Source organism: Lepidochelys kempii, chromosome 7 (genome assembly GCF_965140265.1).
Source record: "Lepidochelys kempii isolate rLepKem1 chromosome 7, rLepKem1.hap2, whole genome shotgun sequence".
Lineage (NCBI taxonomy): Eukaryota > Metazoa > Chordata > Testudines > Cheloniidae > Lepidochelys > Lepidochelys kempii.
The window spans coordinates 71,276,664-71,298,522 of record NC_133262.1 but is presented as its reverse complement, the minus strand read 5'-3'; the positions used below and the strand labels follow the sequence as shown (position 1 = coordinate 71,298,522).

Here is a 21,859-nt window from a genome sequence, read left to right as displayed (position 1 = left end):
TCCTGATGAAACTTTATAACATGATTTTATACATAGAGAGATCATAAATATGGACATTTCTTTCATTTGAAATATTTTCTTTTTAAAGGGTTATAACATATCTTTTCCATTTAACTAAAATATTAAAAACTTTTAATGGAAAATGTTCTAGGCACCAAATTTAGTAGTCCATCTCTATTCAGCAAAGCACTTAGAGAATGTGCATAAACACTTTGTGAAATTGGGGCTCTAGGGAGTGAATTTTACATGAGAGTTGGCATTTTTTGCCAAGTTAAAAGGCTTAACTAAGGCAAATGTAATAGTACCCAATGGTACCTTATTGGCTGAACACTGTACTTTGATTGATTTTCTTAGCCTTCCAATCTATTAGAATATAAAAAAGGAGAAACTGTGGCTGATCTAAGTGGCTAGAATGAAATGTCCCTTTGGGATTCAAACAAATAATAGAACAGTTACAGTAAAGTAGGGCAAAGGAAGACTTAATTAAGTATAATTGTCTTAAGGAATAGACCGTATTCATTATCATTACATTTTTCTCCCTAGACTTGCATGATGGACATCATTGTGACCTCATTTTTCTCTGCCATTGTTTTTGAGATCTTTAGTTGTTCCCCTTATCAAATCATCCATATTCTTTGTGCAAGAGGTTATCACCACAACTTCAGTGATGCTAAATAAAGCTGTTTACACAGGTATGAATTTGACCCCTAATATCTCAACCCATCATACACACTTGTCATATGTAAAACCAGAAATTAAAAAAAATTGATCATAGAATCATAGAATAACAGAGTTGGAAGGGACCTCAGGAGGTCATCTAGTCAAACCCCCTGCTCAAAGCAGGACCAATCCCCAATTAAATCATCCCAGCCAGGGCTTTGTCAAGCCTGACCTTAAAAACTTCTAAGGAAGGAGATTCTACCACCTCCCTAGGTAACGCATTCCAGTGTTTCACCACCCTCCTAGTGAAAAAGTTTTTCCTAATATCCGACCTAAACCTCCCCCACTGCAACTTGAGACCATTACTCCTTGTCCTGTCATCTTCTACCACTGAGAATAGTCTAGAACCACCTCTTTGGAACCACCTCTCAGGTAGCTGAAAGCAGCTATCAAATCCCCCCTCATTCTTCTCTTCTGCAGACTAAACAATCCCAGTTCCCTCAGCCTCTCCTCATATGTCATGTGTTCCAGACCCCTAATCATTTTTGTTGCCCTTCGCTGGACTCTCTCCAATTTATCCACATCCTTCTTGTAGTGTGGGGCCCAAAACTGGACACAGTACTCCAGATGAGGCCTCACCAATGTCGAATAGAGGGGAACGATCACGTCCCTCGATCTGCTGGCTATGCCCCTACTTATACATCCCAAAATGCCATTGGCCTTCTTGGCAACAAGGGCACATTGTTGACTCATATCCAGCTTCTCGTCCACTGTCACCCCTAGGTCCTTTTCCACAGAACTGCTGCCTAGCCATTCGGTCCCTAGTCTGTAGCGGTGCATTGGATTCTTCCGTCCTAAGTGCAGGACCCTGCATTTATCCTTGTTGAACCTCATCAGATTTCTTTTGGCCCAATCCTCCAATTTGTCTAGGTCCCTCTGTATCCTATCCTTACCTGCCACCGTATCTACCATTCCTCCTAGTTTAGTATCATCCGCAAATTTGCTGAGAGTGCAATCCACACCATCCTCCAGATCATTTATGAAGATATTGAACAAAACCGGCCCTTGGACCAACCCTTGGGGCACTCCACTTGATACCGGCTGCCAACTAGACATGGAGCCATTGATCACTACCCGTTGAGCCCGACAATCTAGCCAACTTTCTACCCACCTTATAGTGCATTCATCCAGCCCATACTTCTTTAACTTGCTGACAAGAATACTGTGGGAGACCGTGTCAAGAGCTTTGCTCAAGTCAAGAAACAATACATCCACTGCTTTCCCTTCATCCACAGAACCAGTGGATGAACTGATCTAAAATGGCATCGCTTTCGATGTTAAAAATTGACTCCTCCCACACACCCCAACTCTTGGAAGCATTATATATCCAAACTTTAAGATGTTAGTCTTCGAAAGCACTGCTGGCTGTTACTACTCATGAATATACACCAAAACCAATCATTTTTCATTTAGAGTATTATTTGTTTAAAGAAACATTGAGAAAGGTTGAAAGTTTGCAACAGAGCCTGCCTAGGGGAGCATGAGTCATTAACTTCATGAACTAAGATAGGGCAGGAGAGGAAGAATCTTGTTTTTCAATGGTTTCTCAGAATACAATTGTTTAATTCACTAGTCTCTGTCTGAAGCTTTGATAGTGTCTCTTAATAGTTCCTCTAGGCTCTTTACAGAGGGTAGATATAGTCTGTGAGCATCTTTAATGCCTTTTTATTTCTAAAGCTAAGGAAATGCTTGGTCATCTGCTTAATGATTGGATCAGGTCTCTGTTAGTACATACTGTCTTGAGTGTCTCCCCATCACAAAGAACAATAATCTTGTATATGTATCACTAAACCAGTGACATCTCTGCCTGCCAATTTTCTGGTCTGAGAGCCATTTCCTTACCTTTGTTGCTTGATAGGCTGGCTTCCTCTGTCAGGAGACAAGGCTTCAGGGAAAGATTGAGTGCCTGAAAAACTAGACTCCATAACTTTTCCCATCACAGGCCCAGGATGCCTGTCTGTCTTTGAATACTGTGGTACAGAGAATAAAAAGCAATTAATACATTAAAAGCAGAATACATTATGCATGTTATCAATATCTGAGATGAAAAAGGAGGGGGATGGGCGGTTTTTTTAAAGTAAAAATGTCACTGGGAGAAAAAGAATGAATTAAATAACCTGTGCATATTGGAAAGCACAAATACAGTGCTCACTGTTAAAATATTGACATTTACCATTTGAAAGTATTTAGTGTTATTGCAGTATCATACAGGTACCTCTACCCTTAGTATTAGGGAATGCTATAATATTGAATCCTTTAGTCACATGCCTGATTTTAGAATTGCCCCTGCAAGATGGTCTATCTCAGAAGATCCTTAGGACCTAGCAGGGCTGTGTCTCCTTTCATTAACAGATGGAACCAGCAAACCCAAAAGAAAAAAACACACTTGGATTGAAATAAATATGAAATGGTGGATCCAAACATCCTTTGGGGAAAGTCTACATCCCGATTTGCAATTTGTGACGCAGGCCTACCTGGGGTCTACATTTACAGTCTGAAAGCAATTGGCATTCCAGTGGTACTATGGGTATGGTGTTCTCTATTTGAGTACTGATCCTCATAGGAACCTCTAGAGTCTATACATTTGGAAATGGAAATAAAACAAGAACAGACTTTCTTCTAATTAAATACTTGGTCTTGCTTTGAATATACAGTGAGCGCTTCTCTGATCTGGCTCCAAGTGGAACCAGAAAGTGCAGAGATATGTAAATATTAACAAATGAATAACAGAACATTTAAAAACCCAAAATAAATTCCATTTCAGCATGATGTCAGGGATGGATGAATGTGCAGTCTGATTCTTATTTTATCAAACCAGTTTGCTCATCCATAATGTTCATTGGGTAATATCCCAGAGATATGAGAAATGGATCTGCCTTTTCATGTAGATTTTAAAAAGTAGTGCAGTTGGCAGCTTTCTTAGGCTACGTGACAATTACCTAAAGTTAGCCTGGTTGGCTCTATGTTTTCCAAATTTGGGTTGCTCTATATCACCAATATTTCCATTTCTTTTGCAATAAACAAAATATTGTGCAAGATAGGACATGATACAAGTTAACTCAAGGATGCCTAAATCACTTACGCCCGCTAGAAAGTCACAGCTGATATTATTAAACAACCATTATAGTAAAAAGAGTAACAGTGATTCAATATAAACTGTCCATGGTGAAGAACTGGTACAATTTCTGTCACAATGCATCTCTTTGTCATAGTTATTTTGTAGCCTAATAGAAAAGGCCCAACATTTAGTGCACATAAAAACTAAAATATCCCCTTTCTTAGGTTTAATCATACATACTACCATCTTCAACAAAATCAGAAATGGATGACAGAAACCTGAGATCTAGTCAATTTAAAAAATGAGTTAAATATAGTTTTAGTTATTACATCCACCCTTGATTCACCTGGCCATTTTCTGTGGCTAAACAAACACATGTTCCCCCTGCGTTTTTCCTCTCCCTGCTTGCTCTGTGAAACATCCACACAAAACAACAGGTTTCAGAGTAACAGACATGTTAGTCTGAATCCGCAAAAACAACAGGAGTACTTGTGGCACTTTAGAGACTAACAAATTTATTTGAGCATAAGCTTTCGTGGGCTACAGCCCGCTTCATCGGATGCATAGACTGGAACATATGATAAGACAATACATATACATACTGAGAACATGAAGAGATGGAGTAAGAGGCTAATTAATTAAGATGAGCCATTGTCAGCAAGAGAAAATTCTCCTGCTGATAATAGCTCATCTTAATTAATTAGCCTCTTACTCTACCTTTTCAATTCTCTGTGTGTATCTATATATCTTCTTACTATATGTTCCATTCTATGCATTCTGATGAAGTGGGCTGTAGCCCACGAAAGCTTAGTCTCAAAAAAATTTGTTAGTCTCTAAGGTGCCACAAGTACTCCTGTTCTTTCTACAAACAACAAGGTAAAATGACTAAGGCTGGGGGAGATATGACAATGAAACTGAATATATGCAAAGTGCTGTCAAATGCACAAATGCTGGTAAACTAGAGTAAATGTATTATGTTCTTATCTCTTTCAGTCGTAGGGAGCTTTGTTATCATTGGTAACAACATTTTCAGACAGAAGTATGATTTTTAAGGTGCCAGCTTTCCCAAAGGTTTCAAACTTTAATGGTTTCTCTGCCAGATACAAAAAGGAAACTGCCTTTGATTTTTGACCTGAATAAATCAATTTGATCTACAAAAAGAATGAAGTGTTAATTCAAGAAAGTTATTCCTGTCCCTTCTTGTATTTTACATGAGATTAAATTGAAGGTCCAAATGGCCTGTAAGATCATGAGTCTGAAGTGAACCATAAATGATAGTTAGGGCTCAGTCCTGCCCTCTGGACTGGTGTGAAAAACTGCTGTGGATTGGGGCAGAAGATGGCACAATTCATCTGTTCTCCCCATACATGAAGAGAAGCACGATCCTTTCAAAGTGCCCTAGAAGGTTGGATAAAATACCAGCCCATTTAGCAAATTCCTCAACAGGCACTCTCTGCAGGTTAGTGGGGTTTTTTGTTGGTGTTCTTCAGCTGACAGATTTATTTCTTCATTATTAAATTTACAGCTTGCCCATAATCATGATGCTAATTCACCCAGAAAATAATAAAAGACTCATGTGGCCTGATTCCACATTCCTTGAAGTCAAGAGCAAAACTCACAAGGACTCCAGTTGTGATGGGTCAGATAAGAGTTTATAAGCACTTTTCACAAGCCTCTAAACAGTTTTGTGCAATTACAATGGTTGCCTTTGAAGCTAAGAATCAGGTTTACATTTTTTTTGTCTTGAGAATTTTAATATCATCTTGTCTGTAGGAATTTGTTTGTATTCATGTCCCTTGTCACATATTTATGTATATTTATACTCACTGCTGTATTTATTGCTCCTTAAGATTGACCATACTTTCCATGTCCCTTCTCTTTCCATTTCCCAGATACCATTCCTATACACACTTATAACCTGATTTTCACAAGTGCTGAGCAACCACAGCTTCCTCTGGCTGCAATGAGTTGTGGATGCTCAATAAACCTGAATAATCAAGCTAGTCGCCCAGTTTGGTAGAGTTATTTGAGGCAGGCTCTTCGGGTAGATTTAAAACACAGCTGAAGATTTATTTATGCTATTTATTTTTAGGTTTTTACTGTCTCTTGGTTGACTATTTCTGCTTCTTGTTTGAGCAGTTTTCTGAAAAGTCCTTTGATACATGTGGCTAAATACATTAATGAATAATGGTAGAGTTTAAAAATAAACCTTTGTGCAAATTTTCATTTACTCACAGTTTCATGGTGAAAATAAACTGTTATAGGCAATTACCCATCCTTTCAGCTTCTCATGAGTAATATTCCACCCCTTTCCTAGATATGCTATTAAAATCTGAGGACACAGAATGGTCTAATATGCAGAATACTGGCCTGGGAATCGGGAAATCTTAATTCTATTCATGGCTCTGCCACCTCACTTGTGTGACTTTGAGCAAATCATTTAATCTCTCTGTGCCTGGATTTCACGAATTGTAAGACTAGGATAATGGTACCAGCCTTTGTAAAGTGCTTTGAGATCTCTGGATGGCAAGTGCTATACAACTGCTGAGCATTTTTATTATTATGGGGTTACACAAAAAGCAAGGAGCTGCTTTATGACTACACCATTCAAAGGACGGTGAAATGAGGGTCAGCTTCACCACTTGCAGAAACAGGGAGTACAATTTGCAACCATCTACTCGTGTGGGGCAACAATGCCGGAAAGGGAGGGCAGGGGGAAGCCAGCTACAAACCCATCTGAAACCCGTGGGTACATGCTCAGCACAGCAGCTGCCCATGCTATGATGGCTACAATACTATTTATACTTACGCTAGTTCTCGTCAAGCTACTGTGAGGGTACATAAGCAGGGGAATCACATCCCTAGCTTGTAGTGTAGACATAGTCTTACAGTGTACGTCAAAGAGCATCAGTTGACCCTATGATTTTACTTCTTTAACTAGATAGGTTGGTGCAAACTGCTTCCATGGGATGTTCCAAAGTCAGAAACCTAGTTTCTTCTCAGGAACCCCCTTGAATAGCCCCATATTTAGAACTACCCCCTATAAGAGCAGGAATTTCTAACTCGTTTACAGTATCTCTCTCATTACTGCTGGTCTAGTGTGGTCAATATTTAACTGCCAGTATTCCCATGATAGTTTGTTTAAATCAGATGTGTCTATTTTGACAGCTCTGCCAAAACTACAGTGTATGTCCCAAACACTCAGGGGGTTAAATGGAAGTGGAAAATTTGCTGTTGAACTTTCTGACGGGTCTGATCATCTCATAGGCCAAAACATATTTCGTTTCCCTTCCCCCAACAAATTAAGAAAGAGCTTTAAATGTCACTATCTTGCTGTGCAACAAATTACTCTGTATTTCTACAGAATAGTCCAATAAATAATTTATTACACACTCCAGCAAAAAGTGACAAGACTGAGAAAAGGCATTTTTATCCCTGATAGTGAGGAATTGAGAATGATAGGAAGGTTTGGAATCAGTGACCACAAGCACTTGAACCAAGCATGGTGAAGAATGTGACCACAAAATGCAGCAAAACAAGAGTACTGGACATCAGGAAAGAAGGTGATGGGGAATTAAGAGATCTACTGAGTAAGGTGCAGTAGCAGGAAGTTTTAAAATCCACAGGTGTTAAAAGAGGCCAGGAATTCCTAAAAGGCATTTTAATTAGGTTGACAACCCACAGTTTCTCTGATCAAGGTGAATGCAAGAATTTGGCCAGTTTGCTTCACAAAGGGCTATTCAAAATTGTGAGAGTTAAAGGAAATCTCTGAGTATAAAAAGTCTTGCAGGGTATGTAGACACAAACAACAAAAAGCTTTTTCTTCTGAGGATAAGAAAGGTGGAGCATTCTCTTTGCATGTCTCCACCTCTCTCTGTCACTTGCCTGGGCAAGGGTGGAATAGCAGGTGAGCATCTGTACTCCTTAAAATCGAGGGACCCCTAATGTGGCCACATAAGTGCAGAGGGCTCCCCAAAGTAGCTGCATTAAGAACAGACACAATCTGGCCCTTTATGAGTGAATGTTAAGGGTTAGGGGAGGGGGGCAGAATAAGGTGATTTTACAACTATATCATGGGAGACGTAGTAGTACTAGACAAGCAGTAGGATGGAATTTAAATCACTGGTGACTCAATAATAACGGCACTACTGAGTTCTTTAAATATGCCTTTAACAAAAAAAATCACAAAAGAAGTTTGAATGACTTGAAGGAGATAAGAATAACTATTGATAAATAACAAGTCAAATATTACAACACTTGGAAAATATATATAGATACACAAACTGATCCAGGTTCAAGACACCCAGGAATTAGCTGACTGTATTGTCGGAGGTTATTTTTGAAAAGTGACAGACAAATGGGAACGAAACAGGAAATAATAAATGTAGTAACACTGTTCAAACAAGAAAATTAGAGTAATCCTGGCCATTACTATCATATAAATCCAGACTATATCCCTAACAAAATAATGGAAGCAGTGTTAAGAGGAGAAAGCTCAACAAACACCTGGGGGGTAATAGAATCGAAAGCCATAAGTAGCAGGAGTTTATAAATAATAATTCTTCCCTAACAAACAAGATTGATGATTTGTTTGATAGAATTACAGAATTCGTCAATGCTGTTTAGTCTATGGGGGAGGAAAGGGGCAGACTTGCATAAAGAAAAAATGCATGTAATCTACTGGTAAATGGAGCTCTCCAAGTGTATTGCAGCTGCAAATCCACACTTATTCTCCCTTCTCCAGAGACATTATCGGAACATTTTCATTAAGCATTAAGAAACTGAGAAGTATAAAGTGGGGTAACTTCTGGAACATGTGGATCACAGGGTACTTGAGCCCCCCTCCCAACAGATTTAATACCAAATGTTCTGTAGCTCACATGCCTGGCACATGACTCCTACAATGTGGATCTGCCCAGGCAATACAACTCCACATATTGCTAGGTAGCCTTCCGTTCCTAGCTGTGGATATTCTCCTGAAGGGACACACAAAAATAAAGGATGTGAACAATCTGAATTCTAATGTTTCTACATTTCATACTATCAGCAATCCCTGTTGCTTTCTGAATATCATGTTGCTTAACTTGAGCATCTATTTCACATCTCATTAAATGACTGTAAAAGCAACCCTTCCATATGAATGTTTAATGAATTTAGGGGAACATCCCAAACCGCAATTTGAAACACGAATTCCAACTAGATAACATTTAGTTTAGGATGCAGCAAGAAACTGCATTACAAATGGAAAATATTTTGAAAGCAAACATCCAGAGTTTTTAACCTTCTTTGTGATTTTCATAATCAAGCTGTTCTAAAGAAATCTTTAATTGGCACGGAGGTGGGCTACCAGAAGGATTGAGATTTATTAATCCATATTTTCCTGCAACAGATGCAAATAGGATAAGTTAGGCTAGAGTGAAATGCAAGTTTGTAATCCATTTGAATGCTTGGTTCAAAATGAAATAGAGGGTCTACCTACAATAGTAATTTTTTTTCATTAACATAGTACCTCTCATTAACAGAAACCCAAAGTGCCTTTCTAAGTATAAACAATACAACCCTGATTTACCAATCTCCAATTTTAAAAAGGGGGGGTTGGCACCCCTGCACTGTAATTGGTCAAGCTCCTTTAAAGCCAGCCTCTTTGCAAAGTCAGCTGAGTACCACTAATTGTGTTCTGGACACCCAGAGTGCAACCTCTTCCAAAGGGAAGAGCGAGGATAGAATGTCTGGAAGAATCTGTGCATTGGGTTCACTTTACCCACGAATGAAATGTACCAATCTCTAGTTTAGCAGGCGGCAGATGTTTAACAGTGGCCTGAAATACCACAGCCATTTGACTTTATTAAACTCATAATCCTTACACAAACAGTGTCTACCTTACCCATTTCACAACTATTACAGAGAACAGGAGGGAAAATAATCTGGGTATAAAATTTGGAGTCACCAGACCCAGTTTAGAGAAGGAGGAGTTAAGTCTGGGAGCATTTGCTGGGAGGGAAGAGAGGAAGAGCTGGGTGAGGTAGGAAAGAGGGAGGTAGATTTTTGGGATCCACTCAAAGAGGTAGGCAAGGAGAAGACTTCAAAGATTTATAGAAGCACACTTTTGGGGGACATGTGAAAATCAAATATCCAAGCCTTTTGAGGTTGCCCCATTGTCAGTTAACAGGGTTCAGTAGTTGCTAAGTATCCCCAATGAACAATTCTCAGGGATGCCATGTAAGCACTTCTAATTTTTTGAAGGAGGGTGGATCTTCATCATCCATCTTTTGCCATGGCACAGGCTTCATCATACTCCCATTGAAGTCACTTTGACTTTTGCCTTTGACTTCAACGGGAGAAGGATCAGGGCAACAATATGCACTTAGGGGGCCAAATGCTCAGCCTAGCGCCCCGTCTAACCAGCTGAGCTGGGTCCTGGAGAGAAGTTTCTGGGCTGGGTGTGGAATCCTTCCCATCATCAACAGATTGTGAGCTGCTGAGGCAAAGTTCCATGGAGATTACTACAGCTCAGTGACTGAAATACTGCTGAATATACTTCTGTTTCCTCACGGGAATGCTCTGCCTCCCCATCAGTGTCCTGTTCCCAGTCCTTTCACACCAGAACCCCATTACAGCTTTTGAGGAGGAGGCAGGATTTGCCCCCTAAGAGTTGATATTTTGCACTTTCCCAGTTTTGGAACAAGTTTGAAAGTCTTTTTTTGTCGTTGTCGTTTTACTGTAATGGTTTATGAATATTTAATGAAGTGCCTTCCTGCACTAAGTCTTTCCAACAATAGAAACCATGATTACCCCGCAATGTTATGCTACATCCTTAACCGTGCAAGGTCATTCTATTTTTTTCTTCCTTAATGTCCTTGCTCCCAAAGGGAAAATGCATTAAAAGCAAGGCTAGAACATCTCCCTGCCAGCAGCACAAGATCTGGAAAACTGTGTGTTAATTACCATAATTGGTATTCACCATTCTGAACAGCGCTGTCTGGTAAGCAAACTTTGGCTGAAAACCATTGTTATTGTTTATTATTTCAAATCCCCCAAAACTGCAATCCTCAAACTACCACTTCAGCCATCATGACCATTATAAGGGACATATTAAGCATTATTATGACAACAATAGAATAGGACATTAGTGAAGCTTATGGTGTGTTTATCAAATGCTCAAAAGACACTAAATAATTATTTACAAAGTTGTAGCAAAATATATTTGACTGAATTAAAAACAAAGGGAAAGAGACAATATACATAGTAATATTCGAGACCTGGTGTATACAGCATATGTTCGAGCAAAGGATCACAAAAAACACTTTACAAACTTCACTTCACCTGCTAATGTGCTGGAAACACAGATGATAGCTATTCTGAATCAGCAACCTTCACTCTAGCTTTTGTTAGGGGGAATAAGAAATGGTTTCGTGTCAACCCGACCAAGACACATCTTTGCCATCGAGAAGCCAAGAGGAAATTAAACATCACCGGGGATGAAACCCTAGTGGCGACATTGGCCTGGACACTTTCCTTCAAAGTCCATGTAGAGAAGACAAAAGGGAAAGTTATCATCCATAACAACAACCTCTGAAAGTTGGTTACCTCAAAGTGGGGAGCCAGTCCAACTACTTTGCCAACCACGGCTATTGCCTTATGCTACTCCATAGTACAGTATGCCTGTCCAGTGTAGGAATGATCTGTCCATTCTAAGAAATTAGACCCTGTTTTAAATGATAGTTGTCATGGAATAATAGGATGTCTAAAGCGAACACCAAAGGACAGCCTGTACTTACTGGCTGTCATTGAACCACCTGATATCAGGAGGAAGGTAGCAAGCCAAAGGGAAAGATCACAGGAGATGGAAGATCCAAGGCATCCATTATATTGTCACACAGGAATAATCAAATGACTTAAATTGTGAAAGAATTTTATAACCAATGTTGTGCCTTTGGATACGACAGCTGGCAAGGCACGATGAGGTTATGGAATGAAAGACTATGCATTGTAGGATGCACTGAAATAGATCTGGAACCCCAAGAGGATCTTTCCAGAAAGGCCAGTACAGACTGGTCAACGAGGTGCTGCCTGAACTGCTTGCACAGGCAAACTAGCAGATCAAAGACTAATATATCAAATGGGGTGCACTCTAATGACAGGAATATATGCAAGATGCATACCATGGAACACCTGCTCATTTGCCAATTCTTTGGGGAGACCTGTATGAAGACCTCAATGAAGCAATACAAAGAGACATTGCTTGTGCACACTTCTGTGACAAGGACTCAAGAAGAAGAAGAAGGGGAAAAGTGAAGAGTAACTGAACCAGATGAAATTAAACCAGGAGGAAATTTGATAGGTATCATGAGTTGGAAGTAGGTCAGTTTACTGGCACTACTCTGCACAAAAAAGGAGCCATATCTTTAATGCACATTGTGTGATCACCCAAAAGTCCTCCCTTCAGCAATGGAGGTTCTGTCTAGACTTGTATTCAATCTGCATTTGCTGCACTGGTTCTAAACAGTTTTATATTGTTTAAGGCTAACTTAATCTAAACAAAGTTGATCCTATCTCCTCTGCTTAGCCAAACTATATATGAAGTAAGTTAGCACGAACTGGTTAAAAATGAGCATCATATTCACAATTATGAGACAGGTGCTTAGATGTTGAATTGGTGCTCTGTATCACCCAGGCAACACAAAAACAACTAGAGTGTATTGATGAATCTGGACCCATATTTTAGGACCTTATTCAAAGTCCATGGAGGTCACTGAAAAGATTTCCATTGACTTCACTGGGCTTTGGATCAGGCCTTTGAACCAGTTCAGCAAACAAGTTTCAGCCAAAGCATGGATGAGGCTACAGTATGAGCGTAGCAACCTGTGGGGAGGGTTGTTTTAACATTGTTTTAATATTGACTCAGAGGTACAAATGTTCTTCCCTATTTCCTGCTGCATCTCAGTTTTGGGGGGGGGAATCTGGCTAGACTAAAACCCCGCAAATCTTATAAGGTCTGACAAACCCTCAGCTGGAACGGATGTGGAAGGTGAGAGGTTAAGAGGTAACCTTAATTTATTGAATACTGAATTGTGATCCATGATGAAAGCCTATTGTTTCTTTCATCTATCACAAAGAAAAAGAAACAAATCCACTACTGTGGTAAAATGAATCTTAACAGTATTTGAGAGAGAGATAGGATTCTCATTTATGGGTTTTACATTTCATTGTCTTGGTACATCTGTTCAGCAGAGTGTAAATTGCATTTTGTATGACGATTTCTTAGATTCACAAATAAAATACAAACTCCAAAAGATTTAAGCATTTGGAGAGGCTTTAATGCATCTCATGTGATTGCCCATTATGCTGTAATTCTGGGTATGCTAGCAGGGTCTTTGTTCCCTTATTCCAATGTCTTTGTTCCTTTCTTCGCATATCTTTGCTTATTAAAAGTGGACAGTACTAATAGTGTGCGATTTGTGGGAAGTGGGCGGGGGGAGGAAGGGGGAAGACATCCTTTGGAAAGTGACTAGGAATGGAAGATAAATACTTTGGGATTTACCACACATGATTTCCTTGTTTCAATCTTTGTTTGTTTTATATATCTGATGCTTGTGGGATTGCATGTAAAATTACATGTCACTGGATTCAGATGATAGCTATGTACAATCCTATTTATGGACAACTAACCTCTTTTGGTTGTGGTCTAATATTATTTCATCTAAGGTCAAGTTCACAGAATGATCTGGAGTTTCTTCATTGGAGCATCATCTTTCTATTTTTTTTATTTGGCCTACATGCATACATTAGTTCCAGCTTTTGGAATTATTTAGAAACTGGAGTTTACAACAACAAATCCATAAAATCTTCATATGCCGAACAATTTGATTCTTAATACATTATACCTAACAGTTTAAAATCAGTTGAAAGTAAACTAAAATATCTTTTCCCCATTCTTCTACCAATCATGGGTGTGAACTAAGGTTCACAGTAATAGCAATATGAAAGTCTGATGCTATCGACACCACAAACTCAGCCAGACAATTAAGTATTGCAGTTGGCAAAATTACTTACATTTTGCAGCTGGACTCGGCTTTGTGCCATGGTTTCTGATTTTGCCATCATGCTGGAAGCATTAAGGCTATAGGTTTTCCCATTCTCTGACTCTTTCAGCTGTTCCTGAATTTGTTTAGTTTGTTTCCTGCAGGCAGAAATACAGTTCGTATAGAAATGCACTTGTTTTCTCCATTACAATAACTATGATACTCTTATAGCCATGCTCCCTCACCCCCAGCCCCCGCCTCATCTTGTCTTTCATCAGTGATTCTAAGAACTTTAGGTAATTAAAATCAGATAGCTCCTAGTGGATTAACAAACATGTCAATCTGGTAGTTAATCTACCAGTGTCTCCATATATTTCAATGCAGCAAACATTATCCAATTAAGTTTAAAGCAGGGAAGAAAACGGATCCTGATTTTAAATGTATATAAATGTATAAAAGTATATTATAATACTGCATGATAATATTAAACTAGATACTGGTATTGTAGTATTTTTTTAAAAAATAGACATCCACTGTGCATTCAACATAGCTCACAAATAGCTTTGAAAGACTGAAGAACATGTTTTCATTTGTAGCAGAGATTTTTGGCCAAGAAACCACTGCTACTGCCGATTTATTATGAAAACTGCTATAGGATCTTTGACTTTTACCTGAAAAGCATTATAGATTTGATCCTGGTTTAATGACTTTAACAGTCCAGTTTTTCCCATACACCCAGGAAAAGCACTGGGTATGAGCCCAACTGGCAACAAGACAAACTCTTGGGTGGGACTTAAACTTACAACCCTATGTGCTAGAGATGCAGGACGCTACTAGCTGAGCCATAATGACAAGCAATGTTCAGCATACAATTACAGATTTTATTACTGAATTTCTACATCTAGTGCCATACTGTACCATCAATCTGAGTCCTAAAAGTCAGTACATCACTGAGGATGGAATGCAATAATCTGCATTTTAAATATTTCTTTTATCTTTCGAATGCAGACAGCCCAGCTGGGCAATGATTATTAGCTGGACACATTTGGCCTTTTATCTCTGCGAGTGTTCATTCAGTCTTGATAAGCTACAGAGTGACTCCATCAGACTTTAAATTACCCATAAAAACTAATTACATTTTTTTTTTTGCTACAGAAAATAGTATACACAGCTGCAGGCAGCATTCTATGGGTGGCCTTACAACGCCTACATTGAGACAGCTATGCCGGCATAGGCCCCTTGTGCAGATGCAGTTGACACCAACAGAAGGAGTTTTTTTCTGCCAGTGTAGGAACACCACCTCCCCCAACAATGTTAGCAACATTAACAGAAGCTCTCTTCCATCAACAGAGCTGCGTCTACACTGGGGTTTTGTCAGCACAGCTGTGTTAGTCAGGGGTGTGTTTTTCCACATCCCTGACAGTCGTGGCTAAGTTGACATAATGTTTAAGTGTAGACCAAGCCTGTCTAAGAGCAAGAACCATCCTTCACACCAGCAATAGCTTTGTGACAGCAGCTGACTGTAACCCCAAATTTGGAAGAAGCTAAGTATTTTCAGTAAGGTGCTGAACTGAAATAGAAAACCCAGAGGGGAGGAAATACGATTTTCTTCCCTTTTTGTGTTGAAATATGATGTTTCAATGAAAAACTCCATCACATTTCGAAAATGTTCCACAAATCTAGTACTCAGTGCCCTCGGATGCCAACACTTTACATTAAAGGTTCAGTTTTAAATAGCGTACAAAGGGTTAAAAATTTATTAACAGACACTATAAACATTTTACAAATGTGAGTAGTATGTGTGGTAGGTAATTTAAGCTCATTAGTAGAAGAGGTTATAAACCTGGGTTTCCCATACAGTGAGAATTTTTGAGACTTTGACATTTTTACCATCCCAAATGGGATGAAAAGTTGAAATCTCAATCTTTTTTACAAACTGAAAATCTGAAAAAAATTCAGACCGGATCAATCATAATGTTTTGATCAATTCTAAATGTTTCATTTCTATTTTGACCTTTTTCATTTGTTTTTCTTTTACTTCATTTCCCAAACAAAAAGTTGTATTGAACCAAAAAAATGGAAGTTTTTAATTTTGATAACATCAAAATGGGATGGTCCAATGATTTTGAATTTTTTTTTCAAAAAAATTTCAAAACAGAATTTTCATGAAAACCAACCCTTTCCTACAAATGATTTGGATTTTGATGAATCAACATATTCCAATGGACAAGCATTTCAATTTCTTACAAGCCAGGGTCAGGGTCACCTACTCGCTTGTTGGACTCTATAACCATCAATAAACCATTTATTAAAACATCAATATGATTTGTTAACTTTTTATAAACTATTTATAAATATACTCATATATTTATAGTCATATAAAATGTGACCTAAATAATGATAGCCAAACCACTTACCAAAAGTAGCACAATATGATTAAACTTTTGGATAAAAACATATAATTGTAATAATAATAAACAAAAATAATAAAATTTTCATTTTTATATTTACAGAGAGAGAAAGAAAGAAAATCTGGTGCTTTCTTTCTGTATGGCCATGTTTCTTCACTCTCAGTTATCTAAACACACAGGGATATTCAGCTAAGCTCTTGTAACATTTAACATTTGGAATAAACTTAATTGAGAGTCTAAAGCTTATTCACCAATCAAAAATTCTCTACTATTTGACATTTTCATCCTATTTTATGGATATGGAACCTAGAGTTAATTATGGGTTTGTGTATATTAAATTCCAGTAACAAGTTGTAAGATGTACTAGAAATTATAAAACCCAGAAACAGCTGGCCTTGGTTGGTTACTACTTAAAAGTCATTAGACAATTAAAATATTTATTTTTAAGTTTTTATTTGCAAAACAAATGGGTCTTCTTTCTATTTTTCAGATGTTCTGCTAATAGACGGTATAAACTGCTGTTATTTCTGCCCTTCCGTAAGAAATGATCATTCAAATCATTAGTGTCCTTACAAATCAAAATGCTACAGAACAGTCCAGGTTCTGTTTGCAGTAGTCTCCCTCTATGTTTAACCCTTAAAATACTTCTCTGATAACCCCCAAATGAAGACTTGGAAGGACAGATTGGCAAATGAGAGTCCTTTAATTCTTCTGGCAATGTATTTTAAAGATTTTGTTTTGTTTTTAAATATCTATATTGAAAATACATGGAGAAATATCATATGAGGCCAGCAGCAGGAACTGTGTAATAGTCAGGTTAAGTAACTCTAGATTTTATTCAAGGAAATATTATTTTTTCTAACACTATCAGAGATTCTCTGAGACATAAGAGGTGAGGTAGTATCTTTTTATAAGACCTACTTCTATTGGTAAAAGAGACAAACTATTGAGCTTCACAGAGCTCTTCTTCAGGTCAGATCAGAAATTCTCTAACTTTTAGGGACATTTTAATTTTTTGGACATGCCATATTTAAATCTAAATATTACCCTACATATAATGATATATGGTCCTAGGGCTCTGAATGTGTGGGGAGGGCAAAACAAGGGAGCGCCTCTGCTGTGTCTGGGAATGACCCTTTCAGAGGAGGGGGTCCCTTGGGTTACCACTAATGGAGGTGAAGCTGACAGTGTGACTTCAACAGAGCCAGGCGACCAGGGAGTAAGAACAGATCCACAGGAAGTGAAGAATCAGGGTGTTGGCTGCTTCCATGTATATGTCCCTGTAGCTAGAGTGGATCCTCCAGGATATGCTGGTTTTGGAGGAAGGAGTCAAATCCACAGTGCTTCCAGCCATCAAGGGAAGAGTTTGGACAACACTCTGCAAGGACTCCAAAACATACAGGGCTCCATCCAGCTTCTCCAACTCTGACCAGGTCTTTGGGGAATTAGGGATGGCACTCTGGCTGGTGGGCTTGGTTTGTTTGTGTGGTGTATAAGGCCTCTGGGAAATGAGACTGTAGATAGACACACCATTTACATAGGATTTACAACAACAAATTCCATGTAAGGTATATAAGGGCCCCACTGGAGCAACTTGCTCTGGACACCAACGAAGAATTAAGTTCATTCACCTGCAATCAGCAGTAACAGTACTATTCCATCTTCCCAATTCTCTCCAAACTTCAGATCCCAGATCCAGGCACAGACACCTGTTCCTTCCCCATCCCAGCTTTGCCCTTCCCAATCTCCTGAATCATGATTCAGATTCGCAAGTCTGTGGACAAACTGTAACAACCACAGCTCCCACACATAAGTCACCATCCCCGCTCTTCCCCATGAACTGTAATGGATTGGAGTGCTGTCTGATCTAGATTCTCACCATCCTTCCACAGTGCTGCAAAGGGGCACACACACAGTTAACTAACTGTTTATGTGTTTTGTTTTGTTTTTTGAGGAGCGAGGCATGTTTCTTTCATTGTTCCCATTGGCTGTATGTATGTCCTTCCAACTCAGCATTTAATTCCTCTTTCGCTCAGCATCCATTCCATGATTGAGCTGAATTCTCAATCCCACCTTGGAGGGATGGCAATTCCTTGCAGATCTGAAATACGAGCTAAACCTTGCTTTCTATGGCAAAGCTACATGCACTCACAATTTTCACTAGGAAAAAGTTCCATATGAAAAGAGGAGCTGGGAGAGAAAAGTTCCATTTCTTCTCCCACTATATCCATCTGACCAACACTACATTCAGACTTTGGGTTCAAGGCGTACTTTGGAAAAATTAAGGTAGCAAATCAGAGTGAATGGGCTTTGATGAAATTTGAACCAACCTCAGCCTTCACCTGAAACTCAAACCAAAACTTTCTTGAGGTTTGAAAAACCTTTATTAATCTTTACTATTATTATTTTTTCTATTTTCATACAATGCTTGTGCACTTCCTGATTTCATCTGAAAACAGAAATGACAAAACATCATAAAGGAGGCAGTTTTGATGAGATTTTGCAAACACAAGAGGTTTAGATAAGCATCCAGGTACATGCTCTGAGGTGGTTACAACTTAAATTAGACACACAACAAACAATATTAAAAGATGATGGTCGAGAGGGGAGGAGAGAAAAAAATTAAACAATGGAAAAGAGAATACAGCTGTTTGGAAAGCATTTTATTAGCAGGGATGGACATTGTATAGGCTACTTTTATATATTTTCTTGCTTGTTACTATGTTATTTAGTTAGATGAACTGTTCACAAACTATTGTCCACAGAATGCTCGTGATCTATCGACACTTGTTGGTGGGCTGCGAAGATGTAGCTGTATATGTCTGCTAATTATGCTCCTTGTTTCCAGCTGACAGAAACAGAAGGGGAGTGAAGGGAAGGGAGATTAAATGAATCACAAAAGGAGGCAGTATGATTAACCTTTTTTCTTCTCCAAAAGGACAAAACATTTATTACCCTATAATATTGCACTAGATTTACATTGGTGTAACTGAAATCAGAATATTGCTATAAACATCTTAATACTGAAAATTCAAGGAAGAGAGCATTTCCTGCTACTTCAAGGGAGACAAAGTTTGTTCTTTACTGATATTGGAAAAAAGAACATGTAGCACTTGTAAAGCCTAATTTTGTGTGTAGACCCGGATACAGGGCCTTCTGAGATCACCATGGAGAAACTTGCTGTTCTGGACTCTCTTTAAAGACATTACCAGTTTATAACATGCTGGAAAGCCATGGAATAAGACAGACTAGACAACAAACATGAAAGATGAAGGCTCTTACTTTGTTTTGAAGTAGAACGCAGCACAGAGCATTCCCACTATGACTATGCCAAAGACGATACAGGAAATAGACAGCACCTGGCGTTGGTACACCTCTTCACTCTCTGTGGATAGTAAAATTGAGAATTATGATAGCATCAAAAACAATATTTGTGAAAAAAATGGTTGTCAATATTTTATTATTTTAACAAATAACAAACAAATCTCAGAGATTTGGGAGTTTGGTTCAGCTAAGCACTCAACAGTTTTGATGCTCCTCTGAATCTGTGGTCTAGAAAACAGTTAAGAAAATTTACAGTAACGTGGCCTCTCATGAGATTTCTTGCTAATGGTTCTCAAAGACACTGCAAAACATAGAATTAGAAAAACCAAGGACATTTAATTTTATCTGCGGTGTAAGTAGTAATTTCCAGTCTTGTAGGAATCATTCTGAATATCTCAGTGGTTAAAGAACCTGGGCCTAAAGACATAGCCAGGACTGAGCAAAACTTGTTAAGTTTCACAAGGCTCACTAGAATTCAAGCATTTTTCTAAACGAAAAATGAAGTTAGTTTTTTGTTTTGACTAAGTGGTGCTACTATCTCTTGCTCCCCATGTCATGCCCTGGATTCCAAGCTTCCAAACAACATAAAACAGTTTGTGATTTACAGTGCTATTTTTAAAAAAATCAATAGAGTTGGATGAAATCCAAAGACTGCTATGCTACATTGTACAGGGCATTACTTCCCTGGAAGCTTCTTAAAGTAATACTTGATAAACTTTATCATTTTCTAATTTATTTGAAAGCAGAAACTGCATTGAAATAAACAAACTAGCAAAACAAGAAAAAAAAAAACCCCACACACATCCATGAGTGCAAACATCAGCTGGTTAATATACAACTGGAGCTCCACATATTGAGGTTGATCCTTAAAAGTTAAGGCCTCCCCTCTCCTGGCTTTCCTCCTCCAGGCTGGCAAGGCGTCAAATAGCTTGGTTCATATCATTCTCCCTTAACATACTGCAAGAGAAGATAAGGGCACAAGCCTACAGGAAAATATGCAGATATAGAAATATCTAAATGCTAAAATAAGTTTTCTGATGCATATTGGGGAGAATTTTTTCCTTTACAGAGAACGTGACTTTTGGTAAATGAAACACTTCAATAACTGTTTTGATAACGTTTTCAATACACTGTGTCTCTTTTAAAACCTGCAAAATAGAAACAAGTGTGATATTCTGATTTTTTTTCAAGAAGATTTTTTTTTTAATTTTCTGACCAGCTTATCTCCATAGACACATTTAATAATTTCAGCGTTTAATGGAAGTTACTTGTATTTTGCCTTGGAAGAATAAGTTCCTCTGTCATTTTTATACCTCTGGTTGAAATTGTAAGTATTATGGATGCTCAGTAAGGCATACTACAAGCAACATGTGATCCATAGATAAACCCTACTTTTCTTTCTGGGATTAGAGTTGTTCAGTGCAGACTAACAGCAGTGTGAGTTACTAATAACGGACTCAATCATGCTACCCTTACATGTGTTGAGTAAGGTGTACTAAACCATGGAAGGAGTATCAGAATTGGGAGAATGGGAGTTTAAAAAACATAAAAGTGATTCTCTTTAGAGACAGTACATACCTAAAAGTAAAACCCTAGATCCATGACTTGTACATAATATCAGCTTAGTGATATATTATGTAGAATTGACAGAGCATTGCTAACTATTGAGGACTGCACACAGACAACATTCCTCACAGTATAGATTGCTAGTTATGCAGGGGTCAGAATTTTAACACTTCCCTTCCTTGGCAACTCTATTGTACCATTACTAACCACCTTAAATCTTAAACATGGCCATCTATTACTTTAAAGGTCTTTGCCTAGGTCCTTTTCCTCCCGGAAATAATATATTGTAATTAGGGCTATCAAGCGATTACAAAAATTAATCAGGATTAATCACGCTTTAAACAATAATAGAATACCATTTATCTAAATATTTTTGGCTCTTTCAACATTTTCAAATATATTCATTTCAATTACAGCACACACTACAAAGTGTATAGTGATCACTTTATATTTATTTTTATTACAAGTATTTGCACTATAAAAACAAAAGAAATAGTATTTTTCAATTTACCTAATACAAGTATTATCATGAAAGTTGAACTTACAAATGTAGAATTATATCCAAAATACCCTGCATTCAAAAATAAAACAATGTAAAACTTTAGTATGTACAAGTCCACTCAGTCCTACTTCTTGTTCAGCCAATCGTTCAGACAAACAAGATTCATATGTCCCTTGATGCTTCAATCACCATTCCAGAAGACATGTGCCCATGCTGATGATGGGTTCTGCTCGATGACGATCCAAAGTAGTGCGGA

At 38.2% G+C, this 21,859-nt stretch overlaps 1 protein-coding gene across 2 annotated transcripts in view; it reads right to left on the bottom strand.

Moving 5' to 3' along the window:
* NRG3 (neuregulin 3) overlaps positions 1–21,859 on the bottom strand; it is a 920,908-nt gene that overhangs the window by 36,442 nt on the left and 862,607 nt on the right. For both annotated transcript variants that reach the window (XM_073353289.1, XM_073353290.1), the window contains exons 5-7: positions 19,494–19,596; positions 13,832–13,958; positions 2,563–2,690 (exon numbers count right to left, since the gene is read on the bottom strand). In XM_073353289.1, the coding sequence (XP_073209390.1) occupies positions 2,563–2,690; positions 13,832–13,958; positions 19,494–19,596 (358 nt within the window). The remainder of the gene's footprint in view (positions 1–2,562; positions 2,691–13,831; positions 13,959–19,493; positions 19,597–21,859) is intronic.